Source organism: Labeo rohita, chromosome 11 (genome assembly GCF_022985175.1).
Source record: "Labeo rohita strain BAU-BD-2019 chromosome 11, IGBB_LRoh.1.0, whole genome shotgun sequence".
Lineage (NCBI taxonomy): Eukaryota > Metazoa > Chordata > Actinopteri > Cypriniformes > Cyprinidae > Labeo > Labeo rohita.
Window position 1 is genome coordinate 19656709 of NC_066879.1, and position 22567 is coordinate 19679275.

A 22567-nucleotide genomic window follows, 5' to 3' on the forward strand; every position below is an offset into this window, starting at 1 on the left:
AGTCTTTTCCCTGGACGAAGCGGTAGGCTCTTTGGCTTTCTGAAGTGTGGGAAGAAAACACAAGCACAAATACTTATAAACAGCTTAAAGTCAGTGTAAAGACAATTCAAAGAACTGTTTCTAAATACATTATTAATGCTAGAAATGGATTGCTGAAAACTTTACACTATGCAAACTTTGTACTATTAAATTGTGGAGTTCATGTTTCGATGACGCACTGGAGCCACTGAGCTTGGGCCCGTCCCTGTCATTACTGTTAGTTACTACAGCCTACAGTTTACTAGCTAGCTATGCCTCCGTTGCATAAATGAGTATTACCTAATTGCAATAATTTACAAAACAGCTCTTTTTATTTAAAAATGTATTTGCGAGAGGCGGCAGCTTTCCCACGAGAGGGCGTGGTTTCGGACACGCCCCCAGCATTTGAGAGCAGTACAGAACAATACTTCTCATTTTTTCAAGATTTTGATATCTTATTTTATTTACTTGGTGTTTTTTTATCATTCAAATTTGGTTGGGTGGTTAACACATTTTTCAAGTGTGACAAACTCAGAACACATTTAGTATGGCTTTACATGTACTTTAAATACATAAATATTTAAAAACACAAGCACAAAGGCCACAACCACCCTGCAAATATGAATAAAACATTAATTATTCCACATAAACTCACTCCTGTGAATACCTGGAAAACACTTACCCATGGCTTTAGTTTCTTCTCTTTTGGCATTCAGTAAAGAAAACTTGAATTTTGCTCTTACTTCACTTTTTGGGCAACTAACAAGCAATAAGTACAGAGAGAGATAATCTTTACTCTCATCATCCAGACCCTTTGGGTTCACTCGTAAACACCTGCAGAAAAAAAACAAAAAAAAAAAAAAAACAGTAGAGTTATATAAATATTGTAACAGAAAAAAAAGTTTAAAATCTAAAATAATTTTAATAAATTAGAATAATTTTAAATAATTTTAAAAGTGTGTATAATAATTTGGAAAACACTGTATGTGTCCGTATGCAATAAAATGCTAATTTAAATATATACCAGTGAATAAATGATATGTACTGAAGTCTCAGTACATATGATGTAGCCTCGCATTCAGGCTCACCACCACCCGGAAAACAGCGAACGATGGGCAATATGCATTTAAAGTGGTAAAAACTTTTTGGCTTAAAAAGCCAAACTTCCTGCTACAAGGTGGTGGCGCTATGAGTATAACTGGATATTGGCACGTAGATGTCTTCAGGACAACACTTTTATCAAACATATGAAGTTTGGTGCAGATTGAACATGGTATGTTTGAGTTAGTGTAAAACAAATAATTTCCTGTTGCCAGCAATTGGCACTATGATTATAACAAAATATTGGCTTGGGTTCAGGCCATGATTCTTATCGAGCGTGTGAAGTTTTGGGCTGATCAGACATTGTATGGCTGAGCTACAACACCACCTCATGGCGATACATCAAACTTTGTTACGCTGCCACGGACACGGTTTTTCACACCGTTTTTCAACGAAAACTCAAGATCTTGCAATTTAACATTGCAAAGCCCTTTAGATTAGTCTGACCACATATAATGTTAATGTCATTAAATCTCTGCGTGGAGTTTGTTAGAGCATAAAACATGCCACTTCCTGTTGCCAGCAGGTGGCGCTATGACTATAACTGAATATGGGCATGTGTTCATGGGAATTTTGGTGCAGATCGGACATTGTATGCCTAAATTACAACAACTTCCTGTCTTCTGGCGAAACATTGAAATTTGTGAGGCCACCACAGACACACCCTTCAACAAAAACTCAAGATCTTCGCAATTTAACGTCACAAAGGCCTTTAGATTACACTGACAAAATTTGGTGTTGATCTGTTTAGATTTAGATTTCTAAGAGTCGTCGTTTAAATACAACGCCTTAAAAAAAAAAATGGCAAAAACGGCACAAAACTTCAAAGACTATTTTGTAGATATCGGTGTGTTACATGTGTCTACCAAATTTCATACATGTATGTGAAACTTAGCTGGAGGGGCACTTCCTTGAAATTTTATAGGTGGCGCTATTGAGCCATTATGCGACACCCACTTCTGAAGCCCATATCAGACATAAATTTTCACCACTTTTGGCCCATGTCCAAAGTTTCAAGCATGTTTAGGCCCTCAAAAATGCAATTTATTTTGGAGAAGAAGAATCTGAGCAATTCCAATGAGGTCCTCGGACCCTAATGAATGATAAAGATCTTTAATGTTTTTAGAAGAAATCTATTATGCATTGATCTATCTAGTATCTAGAATCTAGTAATGCACTGATTTAATTATAAATACAGTAAAAACAGTAATTTTGAAAAATATTATTACAATTTAAAATAACTGTTTTCTACTTTATTCCTGTGATGACAAAGCTGAATTTTCAGCCATCACTTGTCTCCAGTGTCAGAAATCATTTTAATATGCTGATTTGCTGCTCAATTATCATAAATACTCAAATATTAATAATGCCTTTTACTATTATCAGTGTTGATAATGTTTTGTGGAAACCTTTTCCACTTTTGATCAAAGTTTCACTTTTGATTAATGTATTATATATAGAGCTATATTTTAAACCACTGAAATAGCATGGATAACACTGCTTCTGAACATCTATTACCACACAATTCTATAATTTGACCACGAAAATATATTATACGACTCATAAATGTGTAATTGTAATGGGTTTCCAGCCATTTTTTAGTCTGGGAACAGCTATCGTAGGAGCAGCCACACTGCAGGACTGTGATCGAAACGTCTGCTAGTGTCAGATCTTCATCAGAGGCTAACATTCATCCTAAAAGCAATTAATCGGCTGTCGGTGACAACAGAAATCTTTTGCGATTTTCAAAATTTGTCCCAGACGGCTCTGTGCAAACCCAACCTAAATCAAAACAGGCCACAGTTGTTTTACAGACAATGATATTTGGAAAGGTCAAGCCTGTATTTGTGCGTGTATGTGAGCGAGTTTGGTTGGGCAGGGTGGCGAGGCGTTAGAGAGAAGAATTAAGAGGCCACTTGAGAGCTTTCGACAACACTCAGAACGCGGCGAAACACGCACCATTTCATCTTGTCGTTGGGGCCTGAGGAGAAGGTCGAGCTCCTTACGACTTCTCCCATCTCCTCCCGACAGAAGCTGAAGTTGTTAATTGTCCACATGTAAGAAAACTTCACCACTTTCACCTGTTGGTAAACATAAAAAAGGGATATTTATGACTTGTGTACTTATCTCAGAATGATTAATGTCTTATTCGCTCAGCCTGTCTCACCTGTGTATAACACCAGCTTTCCGCCACAGGTCCTGATGTCATTTCCCCTGGGGGAGGGGGTGTGGGAACCCGTGACATGGCCTGCTTTCACCCTTCCACGTCCCTGATTTAGCTCACTGCACAAAACCAAGACAAAACTCTATAAGCATAGTCAAAACAGGTCAGTGAGTCAATATGATTTCCCAATACGAGAAGTGGTTACAATCACACGGCAGCTCTCTCAAACGTCTATAAATAATCACAACCGAGGTACACTATTAGGTCAAAGTTTATATATAGTGGTTGCTAACAGCAAAAGCATTCAATTATACCTTTAGACAGTGTTTGACAAGGAAGCTAGACTTTTGCATTTATTTAAAAAAAAAAGGAAAAACCAACACATATACAGTTGAGGTCAAAAGTTAGCAGAATCTGCAAAATGTTAATTATTTTACCAAAACAAGAGGGATCATTCAAAATGCATGTTATTTTTTTATTTAGTACTGACCAGAATAAGATATTTCACGTAGAAGACGTTTATATAGTCCACAAGAGAAAATAATAGTTGAATTTATAAAAATTACCCCGTTTAAAAGGTTACATATGCTTGATTCTTAATACCGTGTTGTTACCTGAATGATCCACAGCTGTTTTTTTTGTGTTTAGTGATAGTCGTTTATGAGTCCCTCATTTGTCCTGAACAGGTAAACAGTTGTTCTTTTCGTCACACAAACTCTTTAGTTTTCCAACATTGACTGTATAATTTTGTGATGCATCTTTTCACACTGAGGACAACTGATGGACTCATATGTAACGATTACAGAAGGTTCAAATGCTCACTGATGCTCCAGAAGGAAACACAATGCATTAAAAAGAATGAAAATGCATACATTTTTCTTATTTTGCCTAAATATCATATTTTTTTCATTTAGTAGAAGCTACCGAATATATTCACATGTTTCCCAGAAGACAAATAAGTTAAATTTAGCTTGATCTTCAAATTCTAAAAGTTTTCACCCCCTGGTTCTTAATGCATCATGTTTCCTTGTAGATGCCAGAGTAATATAAATAGATGACCGACAGTAATCGCGCAAACTGAGTAATACAAGAGGTCATTCAGAATGTATAATCTAAAGTCAAATAATACCTTGTGTTCAGAGATCAGCAGGTTGTGTTTCCATGTCATCCCTGGGCTCAAGCTCAGAGACACAGCCGTGACTGGAAACAATGACTAACACTGCATACTGACCTCAGCGTCGAAACAAGCCATCCTAAACACACAGACCCAAAATTAACCAAACTTGCATCCATGTCATGAACGACAGCAAAACTCTACAACATTTAACTTCTCTTGGAATACAAAAACACAATATACACTACCAGTCAAAAGTTTTTGAACAGTAAGATTTGTCATTTTTTTTAAAGAAGTCTCTTCTGCTCACTAAGCCTGCATTTGTTTGATCCGAAATACAGCAAAAACAGTAAAATTCTGAAATAGTTTTACTATTTAAAATAATAGTTTTCTAGTTGAATATATTTTAAATTAAGTATTCCTGTCATCAAAGCCAAATTTTCAGCATCATTACTCCAGTCTTCAGTGTCACATGTACACATTCGAGTAATGATGCTAAAAATTCAGCTTTGAAATCACAGGAACAAATTACATTTCAAAAATATATAAATAGAAAACTGTTATTTTAAATAGCAAAAATATTTCAAAATTGTACTGTTTTACTGTACTTCGAATAAAAAAAAATGCAGGCTTGGTGAGCAAAAGAGACTTTTGACTGGTAGTGTATAGTACTTCCAGAATGTTCAGTACAAAATCAATCGACAGCATCTGTTGCATAATGTTGATTATCACCTTGTCCATTAGGTTGCAAAGATCACAGATAGAGAAATTCATGAAAGCAATATGTTTAACTTTGTTAAACTATTTTAGTTAAAACATATTCCTCCATAAAAATGTCTGACTATCATTATTTGAAATTTAAATATGAAAACAACTTTTCTATGTGAATGAGCCCTTGTGATTGGTTATCTAAGTAATATCTGTGAATGTTGTCAAGACATGCTCAAGTGTCAGTAAAGACAAAGCAAACTGATTTCATTTGCATGATGTCTGGCTGTTTGTCATCATCAGATATTGTGAACGTGTGCAGACTGTGACCAGCCTTGCGTCATTATGATAACATAAAAAACAAAGAGACATGAGCAATGAGCAATTCTGTTCAATTCAAAGACTATAAACTATGTATTTTAATGTTTATCCCTGGCCCCCATTTACTTCCATTGTATCAGTTGATTATTTACTGTGGTAATCAACAATGTACGTGACAAATCTGAATTCACCATTAACTCGTCTACACACCACGACTGACCTCACACACAAAAAAAGCGCACACACTCACCTCAGTAAGAATGCTGAATCTCACTTGTGGGAGTTTTGCGAGCCTTCCAGAGCGGAGAGCTTGGCAGGTGAGGGCAGATCTGTGGGATGCCACTCTCAGCAGAGACTCAATGAATCCTGGCAGGAATAACAGCATTTTAACACCACATCTACACTGGCACAGCATCAAGTTCTGTCCCAACCGCTCTGCAGCCCACACTTCTGACTATAGACTAGTGACATCATAACGCTGATATGGCCATGTAAATGTCGAGTCGGGTGAACGAGATGATCACGGACTAATTTGGGTATTTGGGAACGTTCTGTCATCCGAGAACGTAAAGAACACAGCAAAAGATGCAAAGGACATTGTGATGTTTTGCTAAATTGATGCAGAGCACAAGAACGAACAGTGTAGGAGAGCATCAAATCTAAAATAGACACAAAATACTTAACCTATAACTTTATGAAAAGAACTTTTCAAAAGCATTGCAGTGCCACTATGTTAAAAAAAACATCATCAGGAACATAGATTACTAAAAAGTCACTAAAAATTAGATGAAAAAAATGCTTTTTTAATTCAGCAACAAGGCTGTTTGAAGAATTTGAAATGAAATGAAATAACTAGGGTTGTTAAACGACTAATTGCGATTAATCACATGCAAAATAAAAGTTTGTGTTTAATTTATGTGTTATATTTAATATACAAAATATTTTTATGTACATAAAATAATATGTCAATATAAATATATTAGTGCCAGAAAATGATTAATCGCAATTAATCGCATCCAAAATAAGTTTATTTATATAATATATGTGTGTGTACTGTGTATTTATTATTCATAAATACACACATGCATTGATGTTTATATATTAAATATATGTATATATAATATTAATTATATGAATAAAAATATATACACATGTAAATATTTTCAAAATACATACTGCATATGTGTGTTTATATATATATATATATATATATATATATATATATATATATATATATATATATATATATATATATATATATATACACACACACACACACAAATATACACAACACACACATGTATATTATGTAAACAAAAACATTTTGGATGTGATTTTTCACAATTAATCATTTGATAACACTAATATATACACATATATATTTGTAATTTACATACAAATATGTGATTGAATGTGTGTGAATTTATATGTACATGATTATTATACACCGTAAACACACACATTTTATGTAAACGCAAACTTTTATTTAGCATGCGACTAATCACGATTAATCGTTTGACAGCCTTAATAACTTAAAACAACCAGGAAGAGCTCCTGTTTCAAGTGGTCAAGTGGATTTTGCCATTGGCCAAAGTAAATTATCTCAAAATATTGACCGATTTATCAGTATTTTACCACTCTTAGACCATTACACCCTGCTGAAAAAAACAACAGAAAATATCACAGAAATTCTGATTCTTATAAAGAAATCTCTTCTGCTCACTAACCTTGCATTTATTTGATCAGCAAAGTACAGCAAAAACTAAAATTGAAATATATTTATTATTACTTAAAATAACTGCTTTCTATTTGAATATATTTTAAAATGTAATTTATTATTGTGATTGTGATTTCAAAGCTGAATTTTTAACATCATTACTTCGGTCATCATTACTTCGGTCTAATATTCTGATTTGCTGCTTAAAAACATTTATTATTATTATTATTATTATTATGTTAACAGCGGAGTAGAATGTTTTCAGGTCTCTTTGATGAACATAAAAGTTCAGAAAAACAGCATTTATCTGAAATAGAAATCTTTTGTAACATTATGAATGTCTTGATCATCAGTTTTTAAAGCATCCTTGCTAAATAAAAGTATTAATTTCTAATAATCTTCCTGTTAAGCTTTGGCTGTGTTTTGAATCAAATAAATGCAGGCTTGGTGAACAGAAGAGACTTCTTAAAAAGAAAAAATCCAACTGTCCAAAAACTTTTGACTGGTAGTGTAATCAACTTCATGTAACATTTTATACGAAATAATAATAATAATAATAATAATAATAATAATAATAATACTTAAGGGGTTCTCGAATTAATGAGTCGTTGAGTTATCAATCGAGTGCGAAAGAGTCGATTCTCGATTGTAAATACGCTCATTACGGGTAAGTTCTTTAGAATCGCTCGAAACGATTCCGTAGTCACGAACAAATCGTTCATACCGGTTATGTGAACCGAATCAATCGACTCACTAATAAGATCCGACTCAAAAGAACAATTCGTTCGCGAATCGGACATCGTTGTAATGCGCTACGAAGCCAACCCCATCCGCCCCAAGTTTCTGTTATAAATCGATAACGGCGTTTCTTACCGCGTTCGAACAAGTTTGTACACACATATGAGCGTCGAACGCTTGTCGCCTTTCCGTTAGATCCGTTCGCCGTGCAACTGATGCGGAAAACGAAGAGAAAAAGAGTCAAGGAAACCAAGTTAGCCAACCAAGGCTCGTCTCGTTTGGCCTAAATTTCATGCACGGCCCAAACAAGAGACGGAACCATAACAAAGCCGAGTCAACAATGTTGCTTCACGGCCGAAACAAAGAAAAATCCTTCTACCAAACCCCGCACGTATCTGATTTGTTTGTACCAAAGCAGCACATAATGGTGTAGATCGAGTAAGCATCTGTCTTTGTGTCAGTGCGCAGAGCGGTGGTTAAAATACAAGAAAAAAAATAATTTTACAAACCTCTCAGACACTCCGCATCACAGACATAGAAACACGGTACGATATGGGACCTGAGTGAGTCGTAGAAAGGATTTTGTGCGAAACGAGTGAACTTTTGAGCCTTTCTCTACAGATAAGGGGTGTTTTTCTCTCTCTTGTCTCTCATAGCGCTGTCTGCGCTTCAGCTCTATGCAGGCGCAGTGCGCATGCGCACACAACTTCCTCTCAAACCATCTGTTCTAATAACAAGCGCAGTTAGTTAGCAGTGTACACTAAATTCTAATGGCTAGAAATGCGATTTACCACTACTGATGGAGTCATTATCCTGGTTATTTTAATTAGGCCAGCTTTTATGACTTCGATAAGACAAGCGTCTGCATTAGTACATTTTATGATGCATTGCAAAGTTACCCTGAACTGACACTAGCAGTTTCCATAATGTGAAGGCAATTAATTAGATGACACGAAGACGTGAACCTACATTAGATAGATGGCAGTATTAATATAATAGACTGATCCTATATCGATAGTACATTTTTATGGCATTTTACAGTCTAGAAACCTTCTTTCTCAAATTTGTATGACCAAGTACAAAATAAAGTTACTCTTTTAGGAAAGTGTGTGTGTGTGTGTATGACTGTGCATGAGCATGACTATAGTTCCCCCCTCCCCCACATAACCAAATAGACTTAACTGTCACTGCAGGTTGACTAAAATTATATTTTTTCCTACTTCATCATTATAAACTCGTGGCATGCTGATTGTATCACGTCTGAAAGTCTGAATGAGATGCCTCATGATATATATCATCGTTTGATATCACGGGAGGAGATAACAGTATTTTTGCAGGGGCTGTTGTAATGGTAATGATCCTCAACAAATCCAGGCTATCACTCAATGAAATATGAAAGGCATCCTTTAAGCCAGGGGAGATATACACGGAAATAATAACAATGAAAAAAGTGACTTGCAGATTTGAATGGTTTAAAAAAAACCCTATTATTTCTGTTAAAAGATATGAGCTCATCGTCTGTGAATTAAAAGCTGTCTCTCTTGCTTCATTACCATGACAAAACCTGAGTCTCAATGCCCTGTGACCTGCTGCATGGCACTATCAATGTTTGAAAGTAAGAGGATTATCAACTAAATGAAAAAGATGAGAGTGGATGAACTGGTATTTGTGTGCAAAAATATTCTATTATCAATTGCAGACGAAAGTTTAATAAAAGCCTTTTATAATTCAGTGTCAGTGGTAAAATGTAGATCTGGATTACATGTACAACAGGCCTGCATACAAATCATTATATTAAAAAAAACTTCAACTGGACGTTTTATAAACAACTATACAAAGGCTTACTTTGAGTTACAATGATCTTGGTTTACAATCTTAAAAATAAACATTCCATAGCCAAAAAGAAGCATGTTTGGTTCCCCAAAGAACATTTCCGTGACTTTCTTTGTTGGATGGAAGGCTCCATGAATGTTAAATTTGGCACGACCATTTGTAAATTTAATGGGTCTGGCTTCCGGTGTCATTCGCGTCCAGCTGTTTTTAGCTGTACAAAACAGCTTGTTTTGCGGCTTGATATTGCAGTCTGGTGTGTCTTACTACAGCTGAGGTCAAAAGTTTACATACACCTTGCAGAATCTGCAAAATGTTAATTATTTTACCAAAATAAGAGGGATCATACAAAATGCATGTTATTTTTATTTAGCACTTACCTGAATAAGATATTTCACATAAAAGACGTTTACATATATAGTCCATAAGAGAAAATAATAGTTGAATTTATAAAAATGACCCCGAGCAAAAGTTTACATACGCTTAATTTTTTTTTTTTTTAGTGATAGTTGTTCATGAGTCTGTTGTTTGCCCTGAACTGCCTGCTGTTCTTTAGAAAAATTCTTCAGGTCCCACAAATACTTTGGTTTTTCAGCATTTTTGTGTATTTAAATCCTTTCCAACGAGTTTAAAATTGTAGGGCACAACGGGGCTAAAGGCACCCCCTTAGAAAAAAATGTGCTTTTCACTGTGCCCGAAGAATATGATTGCAGAAAAATACATATGTTTATATTGAACATTTATGGAACAACATATTTTGTGTGAAAATAAATGTTTAAAAAAAATCTCATAAATGTATGAGGTGGCAAGGGGGGGCCTTTTATCCCACACACAAGGTAAAAGACCCACCAGCATGGGGTAAAAGGCACACAGTATCGATACAAATATTTTAACTAAAATAATGTTTTTTCTATAATGTTTAAGTTAATACTTGTTCAAAACATTTTTTAATAAAAATAAAACAATTCTTTTTTGTTCAATAAATATACTGTCATTAAAATATGTTAATATAAAACATATATTTTAAAATACAGAAACAAAAACATTTCAAAATGTAAAGATTCTGAAAGCATCAAAAGAGATCCCATAATAATTTAATATAGATTTACAGTAGTAACAAATGATATTTTATTATATGATATGAATAATAGCATGTTTTAAAATATGATGGTTTCATTCTAAACATGGTGATTATTTCTAAGATGGATACCCAACATAATAAATAATATTTACCATCTGAATCTAACCATGTCGTCAACAAATGGAAAAGTCAGCCTTATATTAATTATCATGTTAATTACTGTGCTCCTTTAGCCCCAACAGCAGGGGTGCTTTTTACCCCAAATACCATTCTTTTACATATTCTTTCATTATTTAAAAACTGTTGCTTTAATTATCTTAAACAAAACTGTAAATCATAGAAGAAGACCGTTGTCTCAAAATATATGCATTAATTATAGCGATTCTCATCTACTTAAATCTACAACATTTTAAAAAACATCAAATATTAGATCAAGTAAACATAGAATCAACTTGCGCTGCTGCCCGCGATCGCGTCAAGGATCAAATAAATAAACACGTGCATCTTAAAAAGCGGACGTTTTGGAAAGTGCTACGTTTTTGTGAAATCTAGTGGTTTACTTTTAGCATCGTTGTACCCTACACATCTTCATTCTGTTTAAAAGTTTTCACTCCCCAGCTCTTAATGCATTGTTTTTCTTTCTGAAGCATCAGTGAGCGTTTGAACCTTCTGTAATAGTTGCATATGAGTCCCTCAGTTGTCCTCAGTGTGAAAAGACGGATCTCAAAATCATACAGTCATTTTTGGAAAGGGTTTAAATACAGTTTAACTGTTCAGGACAAACAAGGGACTCATGAACAACTATCACTAAAAAACAAACAAACAAAAAACAGCTGTGGATCATTCAAGTAACAGCACAGTATTAAGAATCAAGTGTATGTAAACTTTTGAATGGGGTCATTTTTATAAATTCAACTATTATTTCCTCTTGTGGACTATATGTAAATAGCATTTATGTGAAATATCGTATTCAGGTCAGTACTAAATAAAAAATAACATGCATTTGATCCCTCTTATTTTGGTAAAATAATTAACATTTTGCAGATTCCGCAAGGTATATGTAAACTTTTTACCTGAATTGTATATTATTTTAATGTATTATCTTAATTATGAACAAACTGATATAGTGCAAACAGTTTTACTGTTTACTGCACTTTGTTATTCTTCTTATTATTTCCCTACAGCGGCTAATGAACCAGAAGTCTTGTACATTCACAGAAAATGGTGTACTTGCACATTGAAAAATAAGGTAGATAGTTCAAGTATACAGTTATGAAATGTCTAACATTCAGGTAGCAAAATGTATCCTGAAATACCTGAAACGTCACTATGTTTTAATGTGAATTTTTGTCAATCACAGCTGCAAGTTTAGCTTTTCCCCCCTATTAATTAAAAAATACTGCTAATAAAAGGAAGATACTTAAAAGAGAGAGAGAGAGAGAGAGAGAAGGACAGTCAGAGAGAGAGAGAAAAAAAGAAAAAAGAAAGAAACAGCGCTGTGATGTTTCTGCAGAGTGTCCCTGTTGAGTTTACCCCTCCGGCTTTCCCAATTATGAGACAGAAATTCCCTGTCAGGTAGCGGGGCACATGAAACTGACAGGAAAGATGCTTGATCATGTTTTCCAGCATTGCTGTTGTTATTAAATCAGTAATAGTTTGAAAGTTTTATCATCCTTTTTGTCATTTCTTTCTGTTAAAAGCACTAACGTTCAAACACGGGGAAACAGCTGTTGGCCAGTTTCGTCAGAATTGAAATGCTGCATCAAACAGTGCATTTTGACTTTGTACGATTATGCAGACAGTGTTTTTCTGACCTGTGATTCTGTTATTATTAGTGGTGCATGCAGCGCCAAGCATTCTGTTGTATATCCACATAGTGATTTGAACAAATTGGTGGAATAGAAAACGGGGGAAAAAAAAAATTCAATATCTGACTCAATTGAAATTTTCAGATGCCCATGTGAGGTTGCCAGTTAATTAATGCAACCTGAAAATAATGTAAATTAGATTTTAGACATCAGCCGTTTCTGGATCAAATGCGAAGTACCGATTATAGCCTACTTCTCCAGACTTCTTTCATTATTGTGAATAAAATATGATTTTTAATTATGCACTACTGCTAACAGATTTTTTTCCTGTTTTGAAGAAAAGCAAAATAGTTCACCGTAGGTTTAGCTGAGCTGGTTTCAGTTGCAGCACGCTGCTACAAAGATCCCCCCTGGTAACTAATGTCTTACAAACTCCAGAGCTCTTACAGCAGTAATCATCTGTCATAATTAACTTCATTGTTTGAGTTCTGAATTCTAATCCGGGAAATAGTAATGAGTTTTAAAACCTTTGGCAACAGAGGGAAGGATGGAGAGAGATACGGTGGAAAGGATAGAGAGAGAAAAGTGATTAACACCCGGTCTACAAGAGGGATTCCACAAAGTCAAACTGCACGGACCATTTTTCGAGTGAAAGATTTGTGTCATCTGTACTTGAGTTTATAGTTTCCACAGCATGATCACAAGACCGTAAACAGAAAAACAGCTATTAATTCAGTGAAACAACAAAAGAGTTGTTATAGTATATATGAAAATATACTGAATTTCTGTCTCAGTCTTTCAAAAAGGAGTAGGCTCAAAATCACTCACCAAGACAGTGTTCCTTCCTTGCTGGAGATATAATGGTGTCATAATAGTTGTCATAACTGTTTTCTGCTCAAAATGCACATTCAGTTAGGTATTTAAAATAGCTTTTATGTATGATTACCGGCTAAAAATGTGGAATTATTATGATTTTTAAATGTTTTTTAACACAAATAAGTCTCTAATACTCACAAGGCTGCATTTATTTGACAAAAAAATAGTAAAAACAGTAATATTGTGAAATATTACAATTTCAAATAACAGTTTTCTATCTTTATACACTACCAGTCAAAAGTTTTTGAACAGTAAGATTTTTAATGTTTTTAAAGAAGTCTCTTCTGCTCACCAAGCCTACATTTATTTGATCCAAAGTACAGCAAAAACAGTAAATCTTTAAAAATATTTTTACTATTTAAAATAACTATTTTCTAACTGTTTGTAATTTATTTAAAGCTGTTTTTTTTAGCATTATTACTTCAATCACATGATCCTTCAGAAATAATTCTAAGATTCTGATTTGCTATAAAAAATGTATTATTATTATTATTTAGTAATTTAGTAGAATTTAGTCAAATTTAGTAGAAATAATAAATTTATTAGAATTTATTCTGGTTTATTTGATGAATAGAAAGTCTTTATCATCACTTTTGATCAATTTAAAGCATCCTTACTAAATAAAAGTATTATTTCTATAATTACTTGTATTAAAATACGGCACTGGAAAGCATACTAGACTTCTCTTTTTTTAAAGTTATATTTATGGGCTTTTTACACCTTTATTGTGAGAGGACAGTGGAGAGCTGACAGGAAAGTACAAGCAAGCGGGATTCGAACTCGGGTACCGTGAGTGCAGTTGCGCTATATGTCGATGCACTAACCACAAGGCTATGGGTGCCGACATAAGAGACTTCTTTCAAAAAAAAAAAAAAAAATCGTACAAATATTTGACCTGTATGTCTACCTGATGGAAGACTGTGTATATCTAAAATAATGTGGTGTTTATTTTTGCATTAGGTTTTGTGTAATAGAATTTCACATGTTTAAGTGCATGTTTGCATGTTCTGCATAGGTCAGCAAAAAGTTATTAAAAGGAAGCTCTACTTGTACGCTATTTCATTTTATGTAGGATCACTCAGTCAGATGACGACCTGTGCTGCCGGCACCTTTATGTGATCATTGAACATTTATTGAGGTGAAAAGTACCAGGAATGTGTGCAGTGATATAACATTTTATAAAGGTTGGTTTCATGCTTCGCCAGTTTTCAGCATATACCAGCTGTGTACATATCCTATTCAGAGTGGGAGAGAGAGAAAGAGAGAGAAAGAGTGGAACAGAGCGAGCAGATAGCAGCATTTTGAAGCCTGTCTGCATAGAGATATTTCATAGACTTCTGTCAGACCGGCTATTTCAAAAACACATAATTATCAACAAAAGCACAAAAGCTCGGGAAGACATTGGTTTAATTAGGAGGAATGTATTGCCAAACTGCAAATGCAAACAGCTTAAGAGAGAGAGAAAAAGAGAGCTGTTAGAAGTTAATCAACATTAGCCTTAATGATAAGGCCTCAGAGAAAATGTACAGACACACAGCGCCGCACAAAACCACATTGTTTGTCTTGGGTTTCCAAGAAATTATCCTTATTTCGCTTTAGAAATAGAAAAACACATCATCGTCTCTCTGTTCCTCCTTCCTCTCCCACTGCTTGTCAGAAGAAAGGACAGAAAGGAGGGGAACGCGAAGCGGTGAATCGGTCAGCAGACGCGCGATTCCCGCGCTTCCAGCAGCTCGCGCTGTGCAGATAACGCGGGAATGTCAACGGTTTGACAGGCTTCCGACGCGTTACTCCCTTTCATCTCCGCCGTTGACAGCGCGGTTTAAAGCTCTTTTTGTACTTATATCTAAATTTGTGTTTTTGCAATGAGAAATCACTGAGCGGTAACGCATGTTTTCGTGGCTCGTCAAGGAGGGAGCGGATGAAAAGCCGTTTTACTACACAAGCCTCCCTGTGATCTGAGGTGAAAACTCCTTCGGCAACACACAAGGCTAATTTAAGGGCTTAAACTGTTAGTCATCAAACAGTAGTCACATTTTTATTTGTTGTTTAGTCTCCAACACCACACTAATCAATAACATTCGTTAAAAAAGTATATAATTGCATAGTATCCACCTTTTTCTTCCCGTAAGAGTGGGCGCGGCCATTTGTACATTTTATGTGTCTGGCTTACGATGTCTGCGTCCAACTATTTACATCTGTACAAAACTCCTTTTGCTGCTTGATATTGCAAATTGATATGTTTTACCGTATTATTTTAATGTATTATCTTAATTATGAACACTGGTTTGTAGTGCAAACTGTTTTAACGTTTACTGCACATTGTTATTCTTCTCGGTATTTCCCTATATCCAATAATGAACCGGAAGTCTAACCCATAGGCTTATTTCCGACCCACTTGGAAGCCTTAGCATACTTTCAAGAAGGCGTAAGATTGCTTAAAATGATTTAAAATAATACAAAACAAGCTTTAAAATGAGCTAAAAGTGCTTAACCTCAAGATATAACCTGATATATTTCTTATTTGTGACCCTAGACCACAAAACCAGTCATAAGTAGCACAGGTATATTCGTAGCAATAGCCAAAAATACGTTGTATGGGTCAAAATTGTTCTTTTCATGCCAAAATCATTAGGGGTATTAAGTAAAGATCGTGTTCCATGAAGACATTTTGTAAATTTCCTACTGTAAATATATAAAAACTTTTATACGATTTTCTCAATATTTAGATTTTTTTTTAGCACCCTCAGATTCCAGATTTTCAAATAGTTGCATCTCATATTCTAACAAACCATACATCAATGGAAACTTATTTATTCAGCTTTCAGATGATGTATAAATTAAAAAAAAAAAAAAATACTCTTATTACTGGTTTTGTGGTCCAGAGTCACATTTTAATTTGGTACCTTATAAGAACTGACATTTGTATTTAAGAACCACATCTTTCACATTCAGGGAATATTAAAAATGAGATTTCTAGACCTGAAGAAAAAAAATGTCATGGACATTTTTGGAATGAATATATCTTATTTTATTTATTTTTAATAAAATTTTTTTTATAGATTTTTTAAAGTTTTTATTTTATTGGGCAGAAATAGCTGTATGTGAGGGGGGGGGGAAAGAAAGCATATCAAATATTATAAATCAATTGGCAGTGTAAACCCTGAAAAACATTAACTGAAACTTCTTGAAGTATGTAATTCGGTTTTTTTTAAATATGTATTTATAATTGTCTTAATTATTGAAGCATTATATTTATATAAAGTAACACTGTTTATTAATGATTTTATAAATATTAAATATCTGTGGTAAATTTGTAACTTAAACATATTTATGACAAGTGATAATGAAATGAACTTCCTAACATATTTATTATTTATATTTAAAATAAATAATTTCATCAAAATAGTATTTACAGCAATTAGTGTTAATAGTAAAACTATATAAATCAAAGTGTCATGACATTTCAAATTTCTGAATGCAATAAAAGTAAAGTAATGCTGTTGTGTGATTAGATGAATTAATGTCATCTGTTTTCTCAATTTTATTCTTTTATTTTCAGACCACTGTAAACTCATTCATACTTCTTTTCTAATGGAGAAAACAACAGCAGAAGGATCCGGGAGGAAATTGCGCCCTTGTGTGTTTGTGGATTGTCTTTTTATGGAAGGTCATTACCTACAGGTAATCATTACACCAATCTTTACACTAAAAAGTTTAATCTATGCCATTAGCAACACTTATTGACAATGTCACAAACAATACCTAATTTGACTGCTGTGAAAATGTTTAAATTAGGTGTTTTCCTTGAGCCCTTGAGCCGAATAAACATACAAACATTATCCGATATCTGTCCAGGCAGAGAAAGCTCAACCGTTTAACCTAGCTTTTACTATAACACTCAATATTTTAGCAATATCAGAGCAGAGAGGACATCAAAACATATCTGAGCAATTATTACAGGTTTGGGTTGCATGAAATAGAAATGAAACGCGAGCAACGGCACAGCGCTTCACATAAGAGCAGCCTTAAGCGTTTGTTAAAGGAGCACCTCAGAAGAGTATTTTGTTCTCCTTCTTCACTCTTTTTCAAAGGCCACCTTTAACTGACCTCAATTTTAATCAGTACTTACTGACCCTGTCACCTGGTCATAATCTCCAGTGTATTGGATTTAGCAAGGGTCTATATTAAGATTCAGGCCCTTGGCGAAGGTAGAGGTTTTTTAATTTTCCTGTGACATTAAGACACCACGGCTGCAGGGCACACTCCGGTGCGTGTGAAACCCTGCAAGAGGAACGGGAAAAAGCTAAGGGTCTCTCTATGGAGAGAGCAGAACTGCTCGCAGGGGGCCGCCGAAGCACCAGGCAACTGGCGAGATTCCTTGCAATATTCCATGAAATTTCGAGAGAATAATGACACTTTGCACGCATGCATGCAAAACACACTCTCGCATTTGTGAATTTCATCTCATATTATCTCAAGAAACACTCAGGCTCTTGTCCTCAATCTCCCTCCAATCATATGAGATCATTGTGCCGTTTTAATTGTCAGCGGGGAGAAATGCATGAGTGGAACGCTTGAATACAAAGTTCATATCTACTAATCATTTAATTATGATCGGAAAATCTAATGAAGCGGAAAGATTAATTAAGTGGCATTTCCTTGATGCTCTGATTGATTTAGAATTACAATGTCTTTCCACAAGAAGCTCAATAATAATTAATAAATTATTTAAATAAACTTGAAAGACATCGAACACTTGCCGTTCGATGCATGAGACTCTTTCCAAGTCAATGAAAACTTGTCACTGTAAAATAGAAATAAGGAAGTCATCTTCAAAAGTAGTCTTATGTTATGATTATTAATTTGTATGTTTAACCTCAAACAGAATTACATTTTTCAGTCTATATATGCATATAATCACAAAGTAAAAATGAGCATCTCATTGGATTAACTTATTAACATATTTTTATAGTATTTTATTGTTAAAAGTACTCCAATAATGCTTTTTTAAACAGCTTACAATATATGTGGATCTACATCCAGATCAATAGATGTTGAAACATAAATGTTATTTTTATTTTTTAATTTCTTTTATTTTATTATTTTGTTATTATTATTTATTTTTTACAGTGTATATGGATCTAGCTCTAGATCAATAGCTACTGAAACAAATATTTTTATTTTTAAATTAATTTTATTTTATTATCTATTGTTTTTTTTCGTACAGTGTATGGATCTGGATCTAGATCAGTAGCTACTGAAACATAAATATTATTTTTATTTTTAATTTAATTTTATTATTATTTTTACAGTGTATATGAATGTAGATCTAGATCAGTAGCTATTGAAACATATTTTTATTTCATTATTTCTTATTATTTTTACAAAGTATATGGATCTAGGTCAATAGTGATTGAAAAAAATATTATTTTATTTTATTATCTATTGTTATTATTGTTATTTTTTGTACAGTGTATGGAACCAAATTTATTTTATGTTTATTTATTTTATTTTACTATTTAGTGACAAAGTGTAAATCAATTCATATCTACATATACAGTATGCACAGAAAAAAAAATGGTGTAGAAACAATTTTCTCTCAGAAATTGCTAGATTTCACAAATAATCACAATGAAATAGTATTACATTGGATTAACTTTTTAGTTGGATGCAACTTTTTTTGAAACATAAATATAATTTTAATTTTTGTAATTATTTTATTTTATAAACTATTTATAAACAATTATTTATTTCTAGATCAGTAGCTACTGAAACATAAATAGTATTTTATTTTAGTTTATTTTACTTTATTTATTTATTTTCTGGTGTATATGGATCTAGATATAAATCAATACCTAATGAAACCTAAATATTATTTTTACTTTTTAATTTATTTTATTTTATTATTATTATTTTTACAGTGTAAATGAATCTAAATCTAGATCAATATCGATTGAAACATAAATATTATTTTATTAATGAAGTTATTTATTTTATTATGTATTTTACAGTGTATATGGATCTAGATAGAGAGTTTTTATTTAGGTTTTTATTTATTTATTTATTTTTAGTGTATAGGGATACAGAGCTAGATCAATAGCTGTGGAAGTATACATATTATTTTTATTTTTTATTTTATTATTTATTATTTGTTATTATTAATATTATTATTATTATTTACAGTGTATATGGATCTAGATCTAGATCAATAGCTATTGAAAGAGAAATATGCCAACAGATAAATAACACAGAATAAAATGACCACAAAGGCTAGTACATCTTTGCTGGTTTGTGGTTGTCACTGAGAAATATAATTAAAACCACATCTATGTAACCGGCTTTAAAAATATCTCTCCCCCAGCCCAGGCATCTTTATCTCTCCAGACGGACTTGCACTCCAAGGTGCTTTTTCTTCGCGAAGGAATTTTGCATGATGCCTTGAAAGCAGCAGTAACATCAGGCTTCGTATCAGCACGATCAGAAGAGAATAAATGGTCCTGTCACTGTCCACAGAGGAAAATGCAAGGTGCTTTTTTCTGCCAGTGCTGTTTGAACAACTTTTATGCTGTCATTAGATCTAACGGTTGAAGAAAGAAGGGCATGCACTGTCATTTACATTCACATTTATTCATTTTGCAGATGATTTTATCCAAAGTGACTTACAAATGAGGAACACTGCAAGCAGTTTATCATAGGAGTCAACACAAGCAAACATTAGGCATGACATGAGGTAAGATGATGGAAAATACTCATTTACTACCATTTACTACGACTGATTGTCATGCAGACAGAGCCTATAGAAACATACTTTCTTTGTGAGATAAAATCATTTTAATCAAACCAACCTTAATAGAGGGACTAAACAAAAGATGTGGTTCCATGTCTGTGAGATACCACAGATGTGTTAACTGAATTCATCACCATTTTCTCAGGATGTGTAGAGGATGTGATTAGCATCCTGGTTGAGGAGCAGTGGTAGTGCTTGGGAATGGTGGTCATGGATAGGAGCGGTGGGGTGACAGTGATGTATGGCTCCTGGTGCTGAGCAGTCTTCGCCTGTTGATTACCTTGGCAACCTGAATGCGGAAACTCTGCTGAATCTGTTAGTTAGAATGCTCTAGAGCAAGAAAAAACATAGATGTTTTATACATAACTGAATAATGTTTACAGGTGAAACCTGCCAAGAACATGTTCAGATTGAGTTTCATCCCAAAATCAAAAGAAATAAAAACGTATATTTATATTGAAGACCAGTAAGCCTGTTCTTCTCATTACCATAAAACCCAAAATATTATTTTCAATGCTGTAATAATAATTATTTATTATAAAGATAATAATATAATAATATCAAATACTATTAGTAATAATGTATATTACAATTTACTATTACCACACATAAGTAGAGCTGTCACGATTCCTCGATTCAGTTCACAGAATCCATGAAAAGCATTATTAGACCTTTTTCCAAGACTGCAAATTAAAAACCACAATAAAGCATAATACTATTGTGAATTCACAAAAGCTACGCTTTAATTAAATAAATATATGCAACGTAGGTTTAATAGAGTGTTTTCGTGACGCGCCATCGATTCGGCCATATTGGCGCCACTGAACGTAAACAGTGGCACTGAACCTAACGAAACTCGAATGTTTTACTGATTATTGCTGCTAAAGATGGTCAGTTATTGTCATGTTTTGGACTGTACTAATCGTTCGGACCAGGAAAAACATTTAGAGTACTACTGTATAGACTGCCAAAAATTATAACAAAATCAAAAACTGTCTGAGGAACAAAAGGTGTTTGTGGTTGGCTAAACTGAACCAGGATTACCAGGGTAAGAATCTTGACAACATTTGTGTTTGTTCTTATAATTTCTGGTCAGTTAGGTGAAATATTAGGATAACATCTTAATTAATACTGCTCGTATGTATCTGTACCACCTGTTAACTTTAGTTTGTCAAAATATTGCGCCCTTTCCTGCTTACTAAGTCCCTCTCTATATGATTTAGCAGCTTCCACACATTTTTTTCCGTGGTTTAGGAAGCAAAAATGAGCAGAACAATGTATTCAGAAGTAAATAAACAGTGCAATCCATGCTGTTGTTTACATCTGAGTATCACCAGTATGGCCGCACATCCGGGTAACTGACCAAAGTGCAAACCCTCTATGAATTTACATGCATGTAGGTTACGTACATGCGTCTCAGAGCAGCTCTGTTTACAATAAATGCTGCTTCACACAAACTGTTATCATTTACATGTGTGGAGTGTCTCAGACTCAATCCCTGCATATTATAATGTTCATTTGGGAATGCGACGGTCGCCATTTTATCAGATTTGTAAGGTAGATCTTTTATAAACACAAACACAGGAGCAGGGTTACCAGGTTTTCACAACAAAACCCGCCCAATTGCTACTCAAAGCTAATTGTGTTTCGAGGGGGGTCTGACTGTTAAAAATCAGTTTAAAAATGCTTCCCTGGTAAAATTTGCATTTCAGGGGTTAAATATTACATTATTGGGGTCACTTCAATTAGCGGGCATGAAAAACAACCCGCGGTAACAGTATTAAAGTAGCCGTGGATTTGACAACACTACACAGGAGAACACATGATTATCTTTCAAAATAAAAGCTCAAACCCTCACTCTGAGTTTACTCGTTTTGATGTCCACATATTCAAGAAATGACAGTGGCTATAGCATTTCTGTCATAAAAATTGGTAAGTATTAAAGATTAAGTGGACATTTGAATTAAATATTGTTTAGCCAATATTAAACAAGGATTAGATCACGCAGTAAATTGTAAAAACAATCGTCAGGCCATTGGCGCCCTCTGCAGGCATTTGTTATAATGCGTAATGTACATTAGCGCTATTGTTTATAGTACATTTATTTGTCATGTATTTGAACAGTTTTGTTCAATAAAACCATGATTACTTGCTTTTGATACGTTATTTGAATGAATTATTATTGCCTCATTATATATGTATTTTAAGTCATTTTAAAGGGTAGCTCAAAAAATTATTTTATCCGATTTCTCAATTAATCGTCAGAAGTCAACCGATTAATTGATTTCCAAAATAATTGTT

General features: G+C 33.8%; 1 protein-coding gene across 1 annotated transcript in view; it reads right to left on the minus strand.

Moving 5' to 3' along the window:
• spoplb (speckle type BTB/POZ protein like b) overlaps positions 1–8578 on the minus strand; it is a 14933-nt gene extending 6355 nt beyond the window's left edge. Inside the window, exons 1-7 of the mRNA XM_051123367.1 lie at positions 8391–8578; positions 5677–5792; positions 4413–4536; positions 3287–3402; positions 3079–3200; positions 701–852; positions 1–39 (exon numbers count right to left, since the gene is read on the minus strand). The exon at positions 1–39 is cut by the window's left edge and continues 89 nt beyond it. Coding sequence (XP_050979324.1) covers positions 1–39; positions 701–852; positions 3079–3200; positions 3287–3364 — 391 coding nt within the window. The 5' untranslated portion in view covers positions 3365–3402; positions 4413–4536; positions 5677–5792; positions 8391–8578. The remainder of the gene's footprint in view (positions 40–700; positions 853–3078; positions 3201–3286; positions 3403–4412; positions 4537–5676; positions 5793–8390) is intronic.
• Between the last annotated feature and the right edge of the window lie 13989 nt (positions 8579–22567).